This window comes from Cladosporium halotolerans (assembly GCF_011745625.1).
Source record: "Cladosporium halotolerans strain TM138-S3 chromosome Unknown Sca34, whole genome shotgun sequence".
Taxonomy (NCBI): domain Eukaryota; kingdom Fungi; phylum Ascomycota; class Dothideomycetes; order Cladosporiales; family Cladosporiaceae; genus Cladosporium; species Cladosporium halotolerans.
The window spans coordinates 217,752-233,253 of record NW_027191485.1 but is presented as its reverse complement, the minus strand read 5'-3'; the positions used below and the strand labels follow the sequence as shown (position 1 = coordinate 233,253).

Here is a 15,502-nt window from a genome sequence, read left to right as displayed (position 1 = left end):
CAAAAGCGGTATTGGTCAATAAGCACTTTTTGCATGGCAACATTATTACACGATCCATTCCAATGCCCTACATGTCCGCCCTCCCCCATCCAAAGCCCGCGCCATAAAAGAAGTTCAGCCCGCTCTCATCAACATCCGGCCACTGCAAGATCGGCACACCCCCGTTAGTAATACTCGTCTGCTCGCACCACGCGTTATAGTCGTTGATCTCCGCCGCCGCCTCAGGCCCAGCCTGCGCCGAAGGGTCGAAAGCCGTATTTTCCTCTTGCAAATGCGGCCAGCTCAGCTTGAGCGTGATGTCGCGGCAGTTGGAGCTGTTGGGGCACAGGTCGATCATGGCCTCCATGATGGAGATGGAAGCACGGATTTGCGTGCGCCAGTCGGGCGCGAGGGAGTTCTGGGGCATTTGGCGCAGGCAGTGGAGGGGGATGAGGGTTGCGTGGAATAGGAAGTATCTTTGGTGGTTGTAAGATTAGCTTTTGTTCTACTGGCGGTGGATGAGGCTGCGGTGATGTTGACTTACAGGACATACCACGAGTCAAGCCTCGCGTGGGATCTTGTTGTCCAGTACTCCTCGATAGACAGGATGGTCTCTTTCGCAGCGTCCAGACATTTGAACACGGCCAGGGTCTCAGTGCTCGAGGAAACCCACTCGCCTTGCGATGGCGGAGTCAGAGCCCAGCGAATCAGGAAGGGTCGGTACATAACGATGCGCAAGTTGCGGTACCGCCACTTCGTAATTCCCAGGCCGAGCGCATATTTGGATCCTGCCGGAGGGTAGACGGCGTAGTAAGGTGGCATCTGTGCCAGCCAAGCTCCGATGTTTTCGTCGTCCATGGCAATGAGCTCTGCAGCGGTTGGGAAAGGTCTGCCGATGAGGCGGGTGTAGATACCCATCGTCTTGAGGTGGTACAATGACTGTACTCGCAAGTATGTGTACAAAGTCAGGCCTTCAATTTCGGGTGGAGATGTCGTGGAGTCAGATAGTATGTCCTGCGAGATGAAATTTAGAGCAGGGTCAAGCGACCAAAAAGGTCACACTTACCTCTTCGTGTACATTCTTGGGCAGCGCGATCTCTGTACCAGCTCGGGGCCAGTTTAAGGGCCTACCATATGATACTGTCGCTCCAACATCAAGGACACAGATCGTCCACCAGACTCGCCGCCGCAACTCTACCTGTAGTGGAGAAATGTGCCCTTCTTGGTAATCCTTGTGAAGACCGAGTCCAATCGCTAGCCGCAGCGCTATACCGCTGTAGTTGTAGCCTGTGTTAGGCTTGTTACGCTTCTGCAGATATGTAGCTGACAGAGCAAAAGCTTGGACGAGGGTTAAATTGCCGGCTTCTAGGTTGTTGGAGAACAAGCTTTTCTGCGCCTCTTGGAAGATAGACAAGTCGGTAGCGTCGGCGCAATTACTGCTAGCGAAAGATCCAAGAGCGGCGACAATATTTGCCAGCATGACCCATTTGTGGTTGTCGCCTCGGGGGAGACTGTTGATATACTGTGCTCGGAAAGTGGGCTCGTGGACGATAGGAAATGTCGGGTGGTAGAACGTGAAGAAGGCATCAAACAGATTCTCGACAGCCACGCGCGTGAGCATGGTCCGGGTCTGGTATAGTTGGGATTGATCCAGACGCTGCTGGAATAACGAGTCGAACTGTTGCGAGCGAGCTCTCTGGTGGGTTGAGTTTCCTTCGTTATCAGCAGAGAGTACTTGGCGCAGTAGTGCAGCTCCAGAGACGGCACCAAGGTAACCTCTGCGTTCGCCGACAGTGAGAGAAGCCATGCCGTCCATTACAGCTTGCGGAAAGCCATCGCCTCCAGCATGTTGGGACCATGAGGACTCCTGTTCGTCCCATTCGAAGTCGTCGGCGGTAGCAGGGTCGAGATCGAAAGCCCCTTCTGGTGAAGCATGACTGGCGGCTAGACCTAGTGAGGTGTCGTCGAAGCTGAAGTCCGTACCAAAAGCCTGCTGAGGATGCAGAGTCGACTGCGACGCTGGAGTGGGTGCGATCTGAGTAGAAGCGGGCGTTTCGGTCAAGGGGTTCACGCCCATGGAGGGCGTCGCACCGGTGTTAGCAGCCGGAGCCTCCTCTACAGGCCTCAAAGTCGGTGCTTCCATCATTTTGGCAAGCTGCTCTGGCGTAAATCGACTTCTGAGTAAGGCTTCGGCCTTCTCCAGCCTCGCTTCCAAGATCGTAAGCTGCCTAGTTGATGGGTTAGCGACTAAGATGACACTCACGCGAACGAAGTCGTCGCATACTTGCGGGTCAGGCGTGTCTTGCTATGCTTGTCGTAGAGACAGTGGCGCCTGTATCGTTGACAAACAGCGCAGACCGGTATGGTGCCGTCGCATTGGACTCTGCGGCGACGGCATTCTCGGCACGCTCTGGGATCATCGGCCTGCTGAGGCTGCTGGACGCCCGGCGTCGATCCAGATGCACGACGAACGTCCATATTGAATATAGTTGATTTCCCTCGTCCGAGTGGACGTCCTCACCATTTATTCCATGGGATGTCAGTTGATGTCTGGTGGACAACCAGGGACTTCGTGAAAGCTGGAGAGGTGCAGTTGCGCCGCGCCTCTCTCCGCACTCCACGTGCCTAGACTTTGCTGAGCCCTATGTCCATCTACCACTCAGATCTCTCGCGTTTTCGAAGGATCACTTGCAGGTAATGGCGGCACATGATGCGAATCTAGATGCTAGCAAAGTATCTTTGAATGACGGCATTTCGGGCTTTCATCTATGCAAGACATGAATATTCTATGAGAATGAGAAATTTGTTTGACTTTGGTCTTAATATCGTTAATTGCATGCTAATATCCCAGATTCTATGATTTATTATCTGACTATGAGTATAGGGAGACGAATGATTTGTTCTAAGGGTCACGCATCCCTTCATCCAGACCAAGCATGATGGTAGGAGCCTAGCAATTTAGTCAGCAATGTGAAAAACACTGCAATGTATGGAATAACTCACCCTTCAGCAGATGCCTCACAGGCTCGGACTTCAGATCATACCCATGCGCTCCGAAACAATCCAACTGAGCCTCAGTAAAGCTCGTCGGAAGGTCGACGCCGCCAATATACTTCAGATACTCGAGCGTGCCGCTCAAACAGGGTACGCGCGCGTCGCTCTCGATACTGCGGAGCACAATCTTCTTGAGCGCCGGCTGACACCTCTTGACATCCTGGGCTATCTGCGGCCTGCAGAGGAGAGGCGTCTGAGGGCTCTCCAAGTACGACGCGTGCAGCATGTCCAGTAGCGCGTCGGATTTGATGATACAGCCGGCGCGCCAGATCTCCAGCACGCGCGGGATATCGATGCCCCAGTTCTGGTTCATGCTTTCGCGCTCGAGGACGTCGAGGCCTTGGACGAAGCACAGGAGAGTCGTGCCGTATACTGCGTCTGCTAGCTCTTGGAGGACCGCGGATCGTTCGGCGCCGGTCACTTTCTCCCGCTTCGGTGGGGTAATATCGAGAGACGTGTTGATAAAAAGTCTTTGCTCTACTTGGGATGATGCGATTCGGAGGTAGTGGGCGGCGGTTAAGCTGGGCGCAGGCACGTGTGACTCGACTGATTGGACGTTTGCCCAGGAGCCTGTGCCTTCTGAATCGTTGGCGTCTTGCACAACGGCGTCTCGAATGTCGTGAAGCATGTACCCGGCGCCGGATGAGCTTTTGGTCCTGCATATTGAGCCGCTGATCTCAACGAGGAAGTTACCTTTCTGCACATCTATCGTCAGCGACAGTCATAAGGAGTAAAACGTCAGACTTACCAGCCCGCCCTTGGTATTCCACGAGTCGAAAATAGCGCCGATCTCCTCGCCGTCCATGCCCAAAGTCTGGTCCATGATCTCCCACGCCTCACACAGAGCCGACATGATGCCGTGCTCGATGCCGTTGTGAATCATCTTGACAAAATGGCCACTGCCTCCCGTACCGATGTTTGCCACGCAAGGGCGGCCATGATCGTCCCGAGCAGCCATCCGGGTCAGCATGGGCAGAACCATGTCGACCGCCCACTTCTCACCGCCCGGCATCATCGATGGACCATTGCGAGCACCATAGCTGCCACCGGAGACTCCGAGACCAATGTAGGCAACGCCGTATTTGCTCAAGATCTGCTGCCTCGCTTGTGTGACCTTCCAATTCTCGTTCGAAGCATCGATCACGATGTCTCCCTTTGTGACGTATTTCTCGAGGGTCTTGACGACAGAGTCGCCGGGGCGGCCGTTGGGCAGGCTGAAGATGAAGACTTTGGGAGTCCCAAGGCTCTCGCAGAGGCTGTCGTAGTCCTTGCAGATGTTGATGCGGGCGGAGAGACCTGCAGCTTCGGCGGCGGCCGCTGTCTTTTGGAGGTTCGATTCGCAGATGTCGTGGACGGATACTTCTACGCCGTTGTCTGCAAGAAGTAGGGCGAGGGCTCCTCCCATGGTGCCTGCACCAATGACGCCGGCCTGTGAATCGTCGTTTGTCAGTGTGCTGATCCTCTTCGAAGTCCATGTGGCTGGTGGGCTCACCTTTGTGATCTCCATCTCGAAGAGTTGATCGTGCTACGCGGTAATGGATTGTACTGTGGAATGTATGATTGTTGCCTTGTTGAGGGTGGGACAAATTGGAACGACAAGGAACGGGGGTCACATAGATATATCACTGCACGGTTCCTCCTTTCGTGGCGTAGCGTGGGAAGCATCTCCAGTCCAGTCGACAGTCACTCTGCACCATATCGACCACAACAGCACACATAATCGCGCATAGCCTCACATGACCGTCTCGTTCAGGTTGACAGTCGGCTCCTTGTGTGCAGACAGCACAGCCTCGGGCCACATCAACTTTGTGCTCGACATATTCCATGGTCGTTGTTCCAGGTCGACAGTTGGCTCTTCCACGTGAATACAGCAGACTCCCCGCCAAGTCAGCTACCGCCCGACTTACGGTGGTGGACATCACCCCAGGTCGACAGTCTACGCTCCACACGAATGCACGCCAGCCTCCCGCAAAACCAGCCATGCGCTCCAGATTCTCCGCGGTTGTAACCCCAGATTGATAGTCGAATCTCCACACAATGCCAGTGAGCCTCACGCTACGCAGGCGATAGGCCCATGATTAGAGCGACTAGAGAGTTCCAGGTCGACAATCGGCTGTCCGCAGTATCGCGTGCTGGGCGAGCTACAAGGTCGAGATTTTCCAGGATCGTAACCCCAGGTCGACAGTCATCTTCGGGCACATGTCCACAACGCCGTCCCGTGGGGCTCCACATGCCCGGCGAGATAGTCAGCACTGGCGAACGGGAATTTGACCGAGCGCCGGGAGACGAGCCGGATTTGCTCTTCAAGGTCCGGAGTGTGCGGTCTGTAGCCGGGCGGTGGAGGTGCAAACGTGAGCAGAGTTCAGTCGACATCCGACCTCTTGGCCTTGGCTGCGGTCGTCGAGGTCTGGCTGAGGGCGGCAGGGCGGATGGCTGGCGGACCGTGCAGCCGCGACGAAGCGCGCTGATTGGCGGCGCACTCTCAGCCCCCCACAGCGGAATGACCTGAGGGCCCTGGCGGCTAGCTGGCTCAGGCAAGACGTGGAGAGCACCAAGACCGCCGCCCAGCTGGCACAGACTCCTTGTCTACAGCCAAGGCGTGCAAACCCTCCTTCGACCCTCGTTCAACCCTCACACTTGCCATGTGCCACGCTCATGGCAAGATGCGGGTGTGCCCATGGGTAACCCCAGAGCCCCAGAGTCGCGAACTCAACCGCTCTCACTCCGCTATATATGTGTGGAGGCCCCAGACTCTCCAGGTAGGCATTCCACTCTCATCACGTCTTCGTCTTCGTCTTCGTCTTCGCCAGCTCGAAGTGATCTTCTGAGGTGCTATCTGGAGCCACCATGAACGCCGACAACATCTCCAAGATGGAGAAGAACGCCGACCACACAGAGATTGCTGCCGACATGCCCGCCGTCACTGGAGCAGCAGGATGGGCACCGGAGCACCGTGCCCGCGTGGAAAAGAGCATGAAGCGCAAGCTGGATGCACGATGCTCGCTCTTCGTCCTCATTTACATTATGAACTACCTCGACCGCAACAACATTGCCGCTGCCAGGCTCCGAGGTCTCGAGGAGGACCTGAACCTCAACCAATCGCAATATCAGACCTGTCTCAGCATTCTCTACGTCGGTTACATTCTGATGCAGGTCCCGTCAAACATCTTCATGAACAGGATCCAGAGGCCCTCGCTCTATATTGGCGCGGTGATGATGGTCTGGGGTATGGTCTCGACCTTATCCGGCAACACCCACAACTTCTCCGGCATGGTCGCCACTCGTTTCTTCCTCGGATTTGTGGAGGCTGCATTCTTGCCCGGTGCCCTCCTCATCCTCTCTAAGTGGTACACGCGCCGCGAGCTCACTACCAGGAATGCTATCCTGTTCTGTGGAAACCTCATCTCCAACGCCTTCTCGGCCCTCATCGCAGCTGGTGTGCTCTCAAACATGCAGGGTGTCCTTGGGCACGCTGCCTGGCGCTGGCTTTTCTGGAGTAAGTTTGATTTTCCCAATGAGACCGACTCTCACTGACAAATAACAAAGTTGAAGGTGCTGCCACCATGGCCATTGCCATCGCGGCTGTCTTCATCCTCCCGGATCTTCCTCACAACACCCGCGGCTTCACCGCCGAGGAACTTGAGGTCGCCCAGCTCCGCATGACAGAGGACGTCGGTCTTGCCGATGTCGACCCTGAGGGTCTCGGTACCTTCGGCGGTCTGTTCATGGCTTTGAAGGATATCAAGGTGTACATCATGTGCATTGTGTTCGCCCTTTACGTCGTTGGTCTGTCTTTCAACGCATACTTCGTGAGTCCGGCCTTTTCCCATACTCTGCCGCTTCCTGACTAACGCAATCTCCCAGCCCTCCCTTACCAAGACTCTCGGCTTTGGCTACGTGCCGACTCTGCTCATGAGCTCGCCGCCCTGGGTGTTCTCTTGCTTGATCTCTGTATTCGTCGCATGGAGCTCTGATCGCCACCAGGAGAAGGTCAGTCGCGTCGTTGTCATCACCTATCATACTTCGCTAACGTGAGTATTTAGTTCTGGCACATCGTCTCTCCCATCTGCATGGGCCTCGTCGGTTTTGTGATTAGTATCGCAACGACCAATACCGCCGCCCGCTATGTCGCCCTCTTCCTCCAAGCAGGCTCCTACGCTGGGTATGTCCAAGTCCCCAACCAAACTCTCCTCTCTCTCGAGATCTCACTAACAAACCCCCCAGCTTCATCGTCTTCTACTCCTGGATCAGCTCCTCCTTCCCTCGACCCCCTGCCAAGCGCGCCGTCGCCATCGCCCTGATCAACGCCTTCAGCCAAGTCGGCAACATCGCGGGCTCCTACGTCTGGTTCGACGAAGCGAACGCCTACCGCAAGAGCTACGGCATCGTGGCCGCCATGTTCGGCGCGACGATCATCGGCTCGCTAGGCTTCAAGTTCATGCTCACGCGCCTGAACAAAGAACTCGCGCTGCGCGAGGCCGAGCCCGAGGTGGAAGAACAGGACAGCGCCGACGAGAAGCTGAAGCTGAGCAAGGGCTTCCGCTACTTGGTCTGAGGAGCGCCGCCGCTAGCAGGGCCCATAGATACAGACGACGACAAATGCGCAAACAGTCCCGCTTCTTCATCCCCTGCCGTCTCAAACTCCGTGCGAATGTCTTCCGCTTCCTTCTCGACGTCCACTTTCAAGCCGGCGCGCAGCCGGCGCGTCGTGTACTCAACGCGCTCGAGGATTTGGCGAAGGCTCAGGCGCTCGGCGGCTTTGCGGTCCGGTAGGCTGAGGGCCTTCAGTGCCGCGATGCCGGCGGCGACGAGCGTGTTGACGCCCGCGAGGATGGAGATCATGTTGTTCGTGACGCCCATCTGCGCGCCGATGGACTGTAATCGATGCGTCAGCAACTAGGTACGATGGAACGGGGTTCAGTTTCTTACGATCGACAAGCAAAAGACGATCTGAGCCGTAACGAGCACAGCGAAGATCAGACCCGAGATCCAGAACCAGTGCTTCGCCCTGCGTTCCTGGGCGACGGTCTGTTGGTAGAGGCTGCGGCCTGCGGAGCGTTTTGACAGCGGCGCGTCGATGTCGCCGACGAGAGTCTGGTAGAGGCGCAGCTGGGAAGGGGGTTTCGTAGTGTCCGTCGGAGAAGTGGCGGACACGGGCGGATCGTGAAGGTCGATTGGGGTGTAAGACATTGTTGCTTCCTTGGATGAATTGGCCTTGTGCTAGATGTATCTTACGCTGAATGGGATTTAGGGAGGGGTTGTTAAGGAGGTCTAAGATCGGGCAGACATATACATATATACGCGCAGAAGTCCAACTACGGTCCAGACGCCTAAAGTATCACTGAGTATTCCATAGTGGCGTCACAACGTGCAGCCTCACTGCGAGACCACAACTGCAAGCGTGGCACGACCGCCCATCCATGACCTTCAGCATCCTCTCGACTCTATCTACTAGATCATCGTCCAGCCAAGCCGGTGGCGTAGGCCCGCGGACGAGAAGCGCCGCGTGGCAGCCGCGTTGTCAAAAGCTGCTTAGATACGCTTTGTGCTGCCACGCTGCTGATATTATTACTGGCCTTTCAAGGTCGACTCCGCGGTCGTGGCTGGCTGCACACCAAACTGTCTGATGTACGTCTCGGGCGATGTTTGCGTTTTGCTATGCTATAGCACTTGAGCTTAGCTCTATCTTACTTGAGTTTGACTGTAACAAGTGAAAGGTCCCGGTCAGACGCTGGTCAGCAGGTAAGTTGTAAGGCTGGCTGGGGCGTTCGTCAGGCCATGCTGCGGCGGTGCAGCAAGATCGCGTACTCCGAGTACTCAGAATGTAAGGGATAGGAGTGGTAGCTGGTGGTGGGAGGTTTCCTTGGCAAAGTGATGCTAGCCTATGTGTTGTTTTGCGGCTGCAGGTCGGTGTGGGAGGTGGCGTGATACAATGGTCAGCCTCGCGGAGCTCAGCTTCACTGATCAGAAGTGTTATACCGGCGGCTGGGGCTGGAATGATTGCAGAAGCAGCAATCGTGAGCGAATCATGCAGCACTCGGGAAGCTATGTGTGGTAATGGAGTCTGTGGGTTCCAATTCATCGATCACTATGCGATCTGCAAAATTGAGCAGTCACCTCTTATTCGGAAGTTTGTAGGAAGTGGACCACCACGACGTGTCCGTCTTTAAGTTCAGCTAATAAGATAGGCTCACCGGGTACATAATAAACCGATCTCGATAGAACAAAGGAAAGGGTAGTACGTTAGAATTTCTGGATTTCTTGGGGAAAAGACATATCTAGAGATAAGCACCTTACCACAAAGCTGCACAGACTCTTTCAATTCACAAATGAGCAATGGAGTTCCGCTTTCGCGCCTTGTGGCTCTATAAAACCCCAGTTGTCCACATTTGGTCATGTATCGAAGCATCGGATTGATGAAAATAAGCAAGCGTAACCGCCGTAAAGTCGTGTGTTGACCGATGTGCAGGAAGTGGCCGCCGTCTATGGTGCGCCGTACATTCACTGTACTTTTCGCCTTGTCAGGCTGTGCCTACGAGGTGTTTAGCTAGACACCTGCAGGTAGTTCACCAGGTCGCTGCGAAGCTCGCACCGGAACAGGTTGTTGCCGTTGGGGAGGGCGGAGAAGTCGAGTGGAGAACTGTAGTCGACCGGCATGGAAGGGGACGCGTCATTATACCTTCCTTATCTGCGCCTTGCTTGCTCTCTAACTCACAGCAGCTCCCCCTCTAACGACCAAAACCGCCACATACTCATCGGTCCAGTCTAACAACAAGTCATCGGAACCGGAGCAAAGCTCTGAGCGGTCCACCCACACCCCTTGAGGCTCTATCATCGTCTTTACTGGAGCTTGCCTCGCGCTGTCAACTAGCATACGAGTCCCAGTCAGGGCTACCCCAGCGTCCTGGGCGTCCTAGAAATTCTGCGGAGTACGCCAAATTGATCTTGATCGCTGGGTCGGCCGGTTCAGGTAGCCGCTCAATTTTAGGAAACAATGACTCCAAGTCGGGTAGCCAAGCGCCGTCTGGCCGTCGACCGACGTATGCTTCTCCAGCCAGGTAATAGTCTCCTTCCCGATCTTTTCCAAGCACCACCGGTAGGGTGCAGTGCTCGATTTCATAGATGTCCTGCCCCTGTCTGGCGTTCCTAGGGACAATGACTAGGTGCTTGTTGCTCACGATAGCAAACTGCAGCTGATCCTCAGAAAGGCGACTGAAACTCGCGAGGATATCCTCCCAAAGCTTGAACGCCACTAGACTCGGCAGGGGCGTCGCGCCGTCGAGTTTTCCCGCCGCGTTCCCATTGAGATCCGCGTCGAGACTCTCGTCGGGAGAAGAGCGAGGAATCTCTTGCAGGGGAACGACCAGAGCCGCTCGCTCGGCGTTGCTGATGGTAGTCCGTTGAGCCGGTGATCTCCTTGAGAATCGAAAAAGACTTTTCCGCATTCCCAAAAGCCGTAAGCAGCACGCGGCGGGTTCTTCCTCGTAAGGAGATGACGCATCGGTCACTATTGGTTCTTGTATTTGCCGTGGCGCTGCAGGTCTGTGGAAGTTCGCCTTCCTCGCCCACTCCCAAATTGGCATTTGGTGGAGCTGCACGTCCTTCAGCCGATACAAAGTTTGGCACACTCGAGCTAAGTTGTACTCAGCAGACGCAGAGCCTTTGTCGGCGTCTCTGATCATCCGTGCTAGAGCGAGAGTCATCTCTTTTGGATTCACCGCGGCAATGCCTGAGCCGCCAGGGCTGAGTCGCTCCAAGATGTCGGAAGCAATCCTGCTCATGGCGCCAAAGCTCGAGTTTGGCCCTGTTTCGTCCGGAGTGTATGACATCCAAGAGTTCGTGTCTGTCTCGTGTGACGTGATGGATCCAAGGCGCCGGCCCTTCGTACGCAACAACGAGCCTTTAAGAACGGTGGGTTTGATCTCAATTTTCGGCGCAGAATTCAATGTATTGATCAACCATTGAGGAATATCGCACGCAAGTTCGGCCCAGTCAACAGCCCAGGGACTGGATTGCGGGAAACGAGAAGACAAAGGGACTCTTTTTGCAAGCAACGTCACGGGGCTTGAGTGATGGCTTTCTATGATCCGTTTCGTGAGCTGCTCGAATGCTTCGGGCTCAAGCTGCTCATAGTCAGGCGTTGGCACTAAGTCTGTACTATCTTCCGCAAGCCCAAGGAGTGCATAAACTTTATCTCGCTCGTCCGTTGCAAGCGAGAAGCGACTTGTGAGTATTGCTTGGATGAGAGGCATTCGTCCAGCTTTTCGCTGCTCCTGCGCTCGAAACTCAAAAATAGCCGCGAGGAGGGTCCTGTGTCTTTCCGAGAGTCCCGTGTGCCGCGTGGCGGCGTACAGAATACCGTTCAGATCAATCTGAAGCTTGCCGCACCGTACCTCGACGACTGTAGCCTTCGCAATCTCTTGGATGATCCAGACACGCTCCCAGTACGGCCGTGACAGAAGCTCAGCCAGGCCTTGAAGAGCTCTTGCTGGATGTGGAAGGTCGGAGAGAGAGGCGAGAAAGATGTCAGTGGTTGGCGAAGCCGCATCGATCCCACCAATCGTATGGAGAGATGACAGTGGAAGTCTTTCCACCCTCTTCGAGAGCCTTGTTACCAGTTTCACGGCTGGAAGCGATTGCTGTGCTTCTGCACCAAGCCACGCGATCACTCTTCTGGCTTTCGCATAGATAAGTCCCATCATGTTGACCTGGTAGGACTTCTCGAATGGGTCGCCTTGGTCGATGCATATCGCGTCGGCCCAGATCAAGTCTCCAACGGCCAGGCCGGAGTGATGAAGCGCGCTCTCCAAATTTTCCGATATCTGTACGACCTGTCCAGAAATCACGACTTCAGATTTCCTTGAGGGATCGCCCCAGCAGTAAGATAGAGCGAAGTAGTCGGGCGTATCATAACTCATGGAACCTATCTCGACTTCGAAGTGGAGGAAGTGACCCGGCTCTCCTGCCTTGAGCTTGACAAGTCTCAGAAACCGGGTCTGGAAGCGACGATGCACAATTGGAAGTCTTGTGTAATCCATGATGCAACCGCGATTCCCCGTATATGGCAAGCCGTGCACCGTTGAAAGAACGTTTGTGTTTTTGACAACTCGCCACTATGCTGCGCACTCTCGATACTGGGTCTGGGAAGCTCTGGAGCTGAAGCTGAAGGTGCCCCATTCTCAGCTCGGCGGCAACGCCAGACCGGGATGCATGCAGGTGGCCACATGTTGCGCCACATCCTGTAGGCGCATCCTGGGAGCAAATCTAGGGACTGCTCAGCCGATCTCACAGGCAGCCACCATATTGCTTTTGTGACTGCGCGGGATATGTCCTTGCAATGTAATGAAACATGGCGCGCTTCTTTTTAATCCAGTCTGTCGAACATCTGTCTTCTCAGCCAGGCCCGTGTGGTCAAAGATGTGATCATGATGCTGATCCAATACCCCACAGCTTGCAATCTGTGTGAAGTCAGCTAGCATCAAATGGACGAGATAAAAATAAAGGTAGGTAAGTTTTGGACTTTGGATGTGGCAAAGCTGTTAATACAATGATCGAGCCCACAGCATTGACTCTCAGCGAATAGTTGGCGCGTTTCTGAATTGAGCTGGCTGGTGCATGAAAGTATGGAAGATCAGCCGTCTTCCTCCTGAATCCTCTTCAGCGCATCAAGCGCCCTTTCATACGTCCACATCGTGATCGCACTCGCCGGCGCAGCCTTGACAAGGCTGACACTCAAGCCTCTGTACAGTCCCATAGTCCCTTCCTTCCTAACGATCATCGTCAAAGTCCCAAAAACTCCCCTATCGTACACTGGCGTCTTGTGACCGCCGACATATTTCTGCCTAGTCGGACCTTGGACCTGTAGCCGCTTCCGCACAGTGTCCAGCGGGAAGACCACGGTCTTGGAGAAGATGCTTGCCGAGATACCAGCGATAGCATCACCGGAGCCAAAGGGAAGCTGTACATCCGCGAGCGCGGGCTTGAGGCCCTCGTAGGAGGCGAAGAAGAGACCCATGTACGGCACAATCTGGCCTACTCCAGCGCCGAGACCGCGAAAGTAGCCTCCCATCCCTTCGTTGCGCTTGATGTCGCGAATGCTGGCGATCAAGCTTTCGTACACCTTCTCAGTCCCTTGTGCGGCAAAGCGTGTGCGCAGCAGGTCAAGCGGGTATGTGACTGTCGTTGCTGCAGTGCCGGCGACAGCACCTGCGATGAAGCTCTTCGCTGTGCCTGGTACATGCCATCGTTGCTTGCCATGTTCATCCTCCGTCAAAGCATCAAGAGCCTGTGTCGTGCTGCGGTATGCCAGGAACTGTGCCGCACCATAGCTCAAATATAGACCTTCGGCCGGGATGTTCCCCTTCCAGAATCCTGTAATGCCCTCGTGTCGGAGAATGTCCCGGGCGACCTCGATGACGCCGAGTGGTTTGCGCCGGAAGGAGGCTGCGACGCTGAGCGGATCGACCAGGGAGTGGTATTGAAGTTGGAGGCGGATCTTCACGACATCGAGAGGAGCGATGCAGAATCTGGACACCAGGCCTGCGACGGCGCCGGCGACGACGACCTGCGTGCGAGTTCCCTTGCGCTTGTTAGCCCGAGAATCCTGTGAAGGCATTGTTTGGCAGGGTGGATGGATACCTCATCGCGGAGGGGCTCTGCGGCTGGAGACATCCATCAGTCGCCAGCTAAGTGGAGTTGACGTCGGTCACGGGATGCTGGCTATGTTTGTGAATGTGAAGTGTTGTTTCGATGTTCGTCGCGGACGCCTGGAAATTCGGGCACTCGCAGAGCCGCGCCAATGCGAACAACGTCGTTCACCCGGAGCCGAGGCCCGCGTTGTCGCGCTCCCCACTGTGGGATCCCCACTACGCGGCAGGTACAGAATATAAAGAAAGTACCTACATTTGCCTTTGTGTTTCTGCTACCCAAACCTTGTACGAGCTCGCATTCTTGCCATAGCGATTGCCTTAGCGCGACGATGCTCACCCTCCGTAGCCTGGGGACCAGGTCGACAAGCACAAAATGCATTCTGAGCCGAGTGAAGCACGCCCGCCTCCATGTTAGCCATCGGCCACAACGAGCGGACGTCTCAGAGCAGCCCGTGTTTCCGGGAAATTCACATGAGGACCAGGAATCAGAGCCCCCGGAGAGCTACATATACCCCCTCGCGGGTCCTTTCTCCCAGAGTATACCAACATACGACCTCGAATTGCCCAAGATGCTACTGCGAGACATGTGCACTTGTCCACAGTGTGTCGATCCATCTACGAGGCAAAAGCTATTTTCCACAGCCGAGATTCCTCCCGACATCAGTGTGGAAGAAGTGGTACGGTACAAAGGCGGCCTTCAAGTCACGTGGCTGGTTGATCTGCCCGGGATCAAGCGGCCTCATACCAGCTTTTACCCCCAGGAGGTCTTGGATGCTATTAAAAGGACGGGCAGCTCGAAGATCTTGCCGAAACTACCACGACGTAGATACTGGACGGATTCCCAATTCCGAGCTGAGACTGCCGATATCACCTACAAAGCCTACATGCAAGACGAGAACGTCTTCTTCAACGCTCTGCAGCAATTGCATTCCCACGGTCTGCTCTTTCTCAAAGACGTCCCAGAGGACCCCGAGTCCGTTTCCCGAATCACGCAGCGCATTGGTCCTCTGAAAAACACCTTCTATGGCGACACGTGGGACGTACGTTCTGTGCCTCAAGCCAAGAACGTCGCATACACCAGCCAAGACCTAGGGTTCCATATGGATCTCATGTACTTGAAGCAGCCACCGCACCTCCAGTTTCTCCACTGCATCCGCTCCTCGGCAAACGGCGGCGCCAGCCTCTTCGCTGATAGCTTCAAAGCCGTCCGCTACCTTTGGAAACACGACCGGGAATCCTTCACCGATCTCGAAAGGATACCCATAACATTCCACTACGACCACATCGATTCGCACTACTACCAGCAATCGCGGCCCCTCATCGAATTGGCGCCTCTCAATTTCGACGGCAAGGTCTTCCCAAATTACAGAGGCCTGCAACTGTTCGCACAGGACCGGATCCGGGGAGGCTGGGTGAAGAAGCTCTTCAACTTAGAGGACTACCTCGAAGCAGTCACCTGGTCTCCGCAATTCCAAGCACCCTTCCAGCTGACCAATCCGCACACTCAATTCTTTGACCGCGACCTAAGCGAAAGGAACGAGTATGCGATCCGCCGGTGGCGCACGGCGGCGGGTCGCTTCAACTCGCACATCCACAGACCCGAGAACATTTACGAGCGGATGATGAAGCCGGGAGAGTGCGTCATCTTCGACAACAGGCGGGTGCTGCACGCCCGGAAGGCGTTTGAAGTCGCTGATGCGGGCAAAGAGAGATGGTTGAGGGGCGCGTACTTGGACAAGGATCCTTTCATCAGCAAGCTGATCACCCTCGGGCATAAAAAGGAAAAGCGTTTCGAAGAGATCAGCGCTTCTGCAAAGTGA

At 55.3% G+C, this 15,502-nt stretch overlaps 7 protein-coding genes across 7 annotated transcripts; 2 read left to right on the top strand and 5 right to left on the bottom strand.

The window, feature by feature from the left end:
- Positions 1-9: 9 nt before the first annotated feature.
- WHR41_07722 (uncharacterized protein) lies at positions 10-2,545 on the bottom strand. The gene is made up of 4 exons (XM_069376326.1): positions 2,264-2,545; positions 1,046-2,207; positions 524-993; positions 10-455 (listed from the first exon to the last, which is right to left on the bottom strand). Exons 1-4 carry the CDS (start codon positions 2,455-2,457, stop codon positions 68-70), a joined length of 2,214 nt encoding a protein of 737 aa, XP_069226637.1. The 5' UTR covers positions 2,458-2,545; the 3' UTR covers positions 10-67.
- A 246-nt stretch (positions 2,546-2,791) lies between these two features.
- On the bottom strand, positions 2,792-5,401 carry WHR41_07721 (uncharacterized protein). Its single transcript, XM_069376325.1, has 4 exons — positions 4,526-5,401; positions 3,782-4,462; positions 2,983-3,730; positions 2,792-2,929 (listed from the first exon to the last, which is right to left on the bottom strand). Exons 1-4 carry the CDS (start codon positions 4,538-4,540, stop codon positions 2,901-2,903), a joined length of 1,473 nt encoding a protein of 490 aa, XP_069226640.1. The 5' UTR covers positions 4,541-5,401; the 3' UTR covers positions 2,792-2,900.
- A 273-nt stretch (positions 5,402-5,674) lies between these two features.
- Positions 5,675-8,159, top strand: WHR41_07720 (uncharacterized protein). Its single transcript, XM_069376324.1, has 5 exons — positions 5,675-6,529; positions 6,580-6,842; positions 6,898-7,023; positions 7,077-7,195; positions 7,258-8,159. Exons 1-5 carry the CDS (start codon positions 5,881-5,883, stop codon positions 7,586-7,588), a joined length of 1,488 nt encoding a protein of 495 aa, XP_069226639.1. The 5' UTR covers positions 5,675-5,880; the 3' UTR covers positions 7,589-8,159.
- Positions 7,670-8,223, bottom strand: WHR41_07719 (uncharacterized protein; the record flags this gene model as incomplete). Its single annotated transcript, XM_069376323.1, has 3 exons — positions 7,670-7,694; positions 7,748-7,908; positions 7,963-8,223. 3 exons carry the CDS (start codon positions 8,221-8,223, stop codon positions 7,670-7,672), a joined length of 447 nt encoding a protein of 148 aa, XP_069226645.1.
- A 1,673-nt stretch (positions 8,224-9,896) lies between these two features.
- Positions 9,897-12,071, bottom strand: WHR41_07718 (uncharacterized protein; the record flags this gene model as incomplete). Its single annotated transcript, XM_069376322.1, has 1 exon — positions 9,897-12,071. The coding sequence occupies one exon, from the start codon at positions 12,069-12,071 to the stop codon at positions 9,897-9,899; it is 2,175 nt and encodes a 724-aa protein (XP_069226689.1).
- A 474-nt stretch (positions 12,072-12,545) lies between these two features.
- On the bottom strand, positions 12,546-13,791 carry WHR41_07717 (uncharacterized protein). The gene is made up of 2 exons (XM_069376321.1): positions 13,672-13,791; positions 12,546-13,612 (listed from the first exon to the last, which is right to left on the bottom strand). Exons 1-2 carry the CDS (start codon positions 13,702-13,704, stop codon positions 12,665-12,667), a joined length of 981 nt encoding a protein of 326 aa, XP_069226683.1. The 5' UTR covers positions 13,705-13,791; the 3' UTR covers positions 12,546-12,664.
- A 220-nt stretch (positions 13,792-14,011) lies between these two features.
- Positions 14,012-15,502, top strand: WHR41_07716 (uncharacterized protein; the record flags this gene model as incomplete). The annotated part of the gene is made up of 1 exon (XM_069376320.1): positions 14,012-15,502. One exon carries the CDS (start codon positions 14,012-14,014, stop codon positions 15,500-15,502), a length of 1,491 nt encoding a protein of 496 aa, XP_069226643.1.

Coding starts and splice junctions, on each gene's coding strand:
- WHR41_07721 (XM_069376325.1), bottom strand. Junction 3,731..3,781: donor GGAATACCAAGGGCGGGCTG/GTAAGTCTGACG, acceptor ATAGATGTGCAG/AAAGGTAACTTCCTCGTTGA. Junction 2,930..2,982: donor TGTGAGGCATCTGCTGAAGG/GTGAGTTATTCC, acceptor CTAAATTGCTAG/GCTCCTACCATCATGCTTGG.
- WHR41_07722 (XM_069376326.1), bottom strand. CDS start 2,457: ATGGACGTTCGTCGTGCATCTGGATCGACGCCGGGCGTCCAGCAGCCT. Junction 2,208..2,263: donor AAGACACGCCTGACCCGCAA/GTATGCGACGAC, acceptor CCCATCAACTAG/GCAGCTTACGATCTTGGAAG. Junction 456..523: donor CTTGACTCGTGGTATGTCCT/GTAAGTCAACAT, acceptor CAACCACCAAAG/ATACTTCCTATTCCACGCAA.
- WHR41_07717 (XM_069376321.1), bottom strand. CDS start 13,704: ATGTCTCCAGCCGCAGAGCCCCTCCGCGATGAG. Junction 13,613..13,671: donor CAGAGCCCCTCCGCGATGAG/GTATCCATCCAC, acceptor AACAAGCGCAAG/GGAACTCGCACGCAGGTCGT.
- WHR41_07720 (XM_069376324.1), top strand. CDS start 5,881: ATGAACGCCGACAACATCTCCAAGATGGAGAAGAACGCCGACCACACA. Junction 7,024..7,076: donor CTGATCGCCACCAGGAGAAG/GTCAGTCGCGTC, acceptor GTGAGTATTTAG/TTCTGGCACATCGTCTCTCC. Junction 7,196..7,257: donor CAAGCAGGCTCCTACGCTGG/GTATGTCCAAGT, acceptor CAAACCCCCCAG/CTTCATCGTCTTCTACTCCT.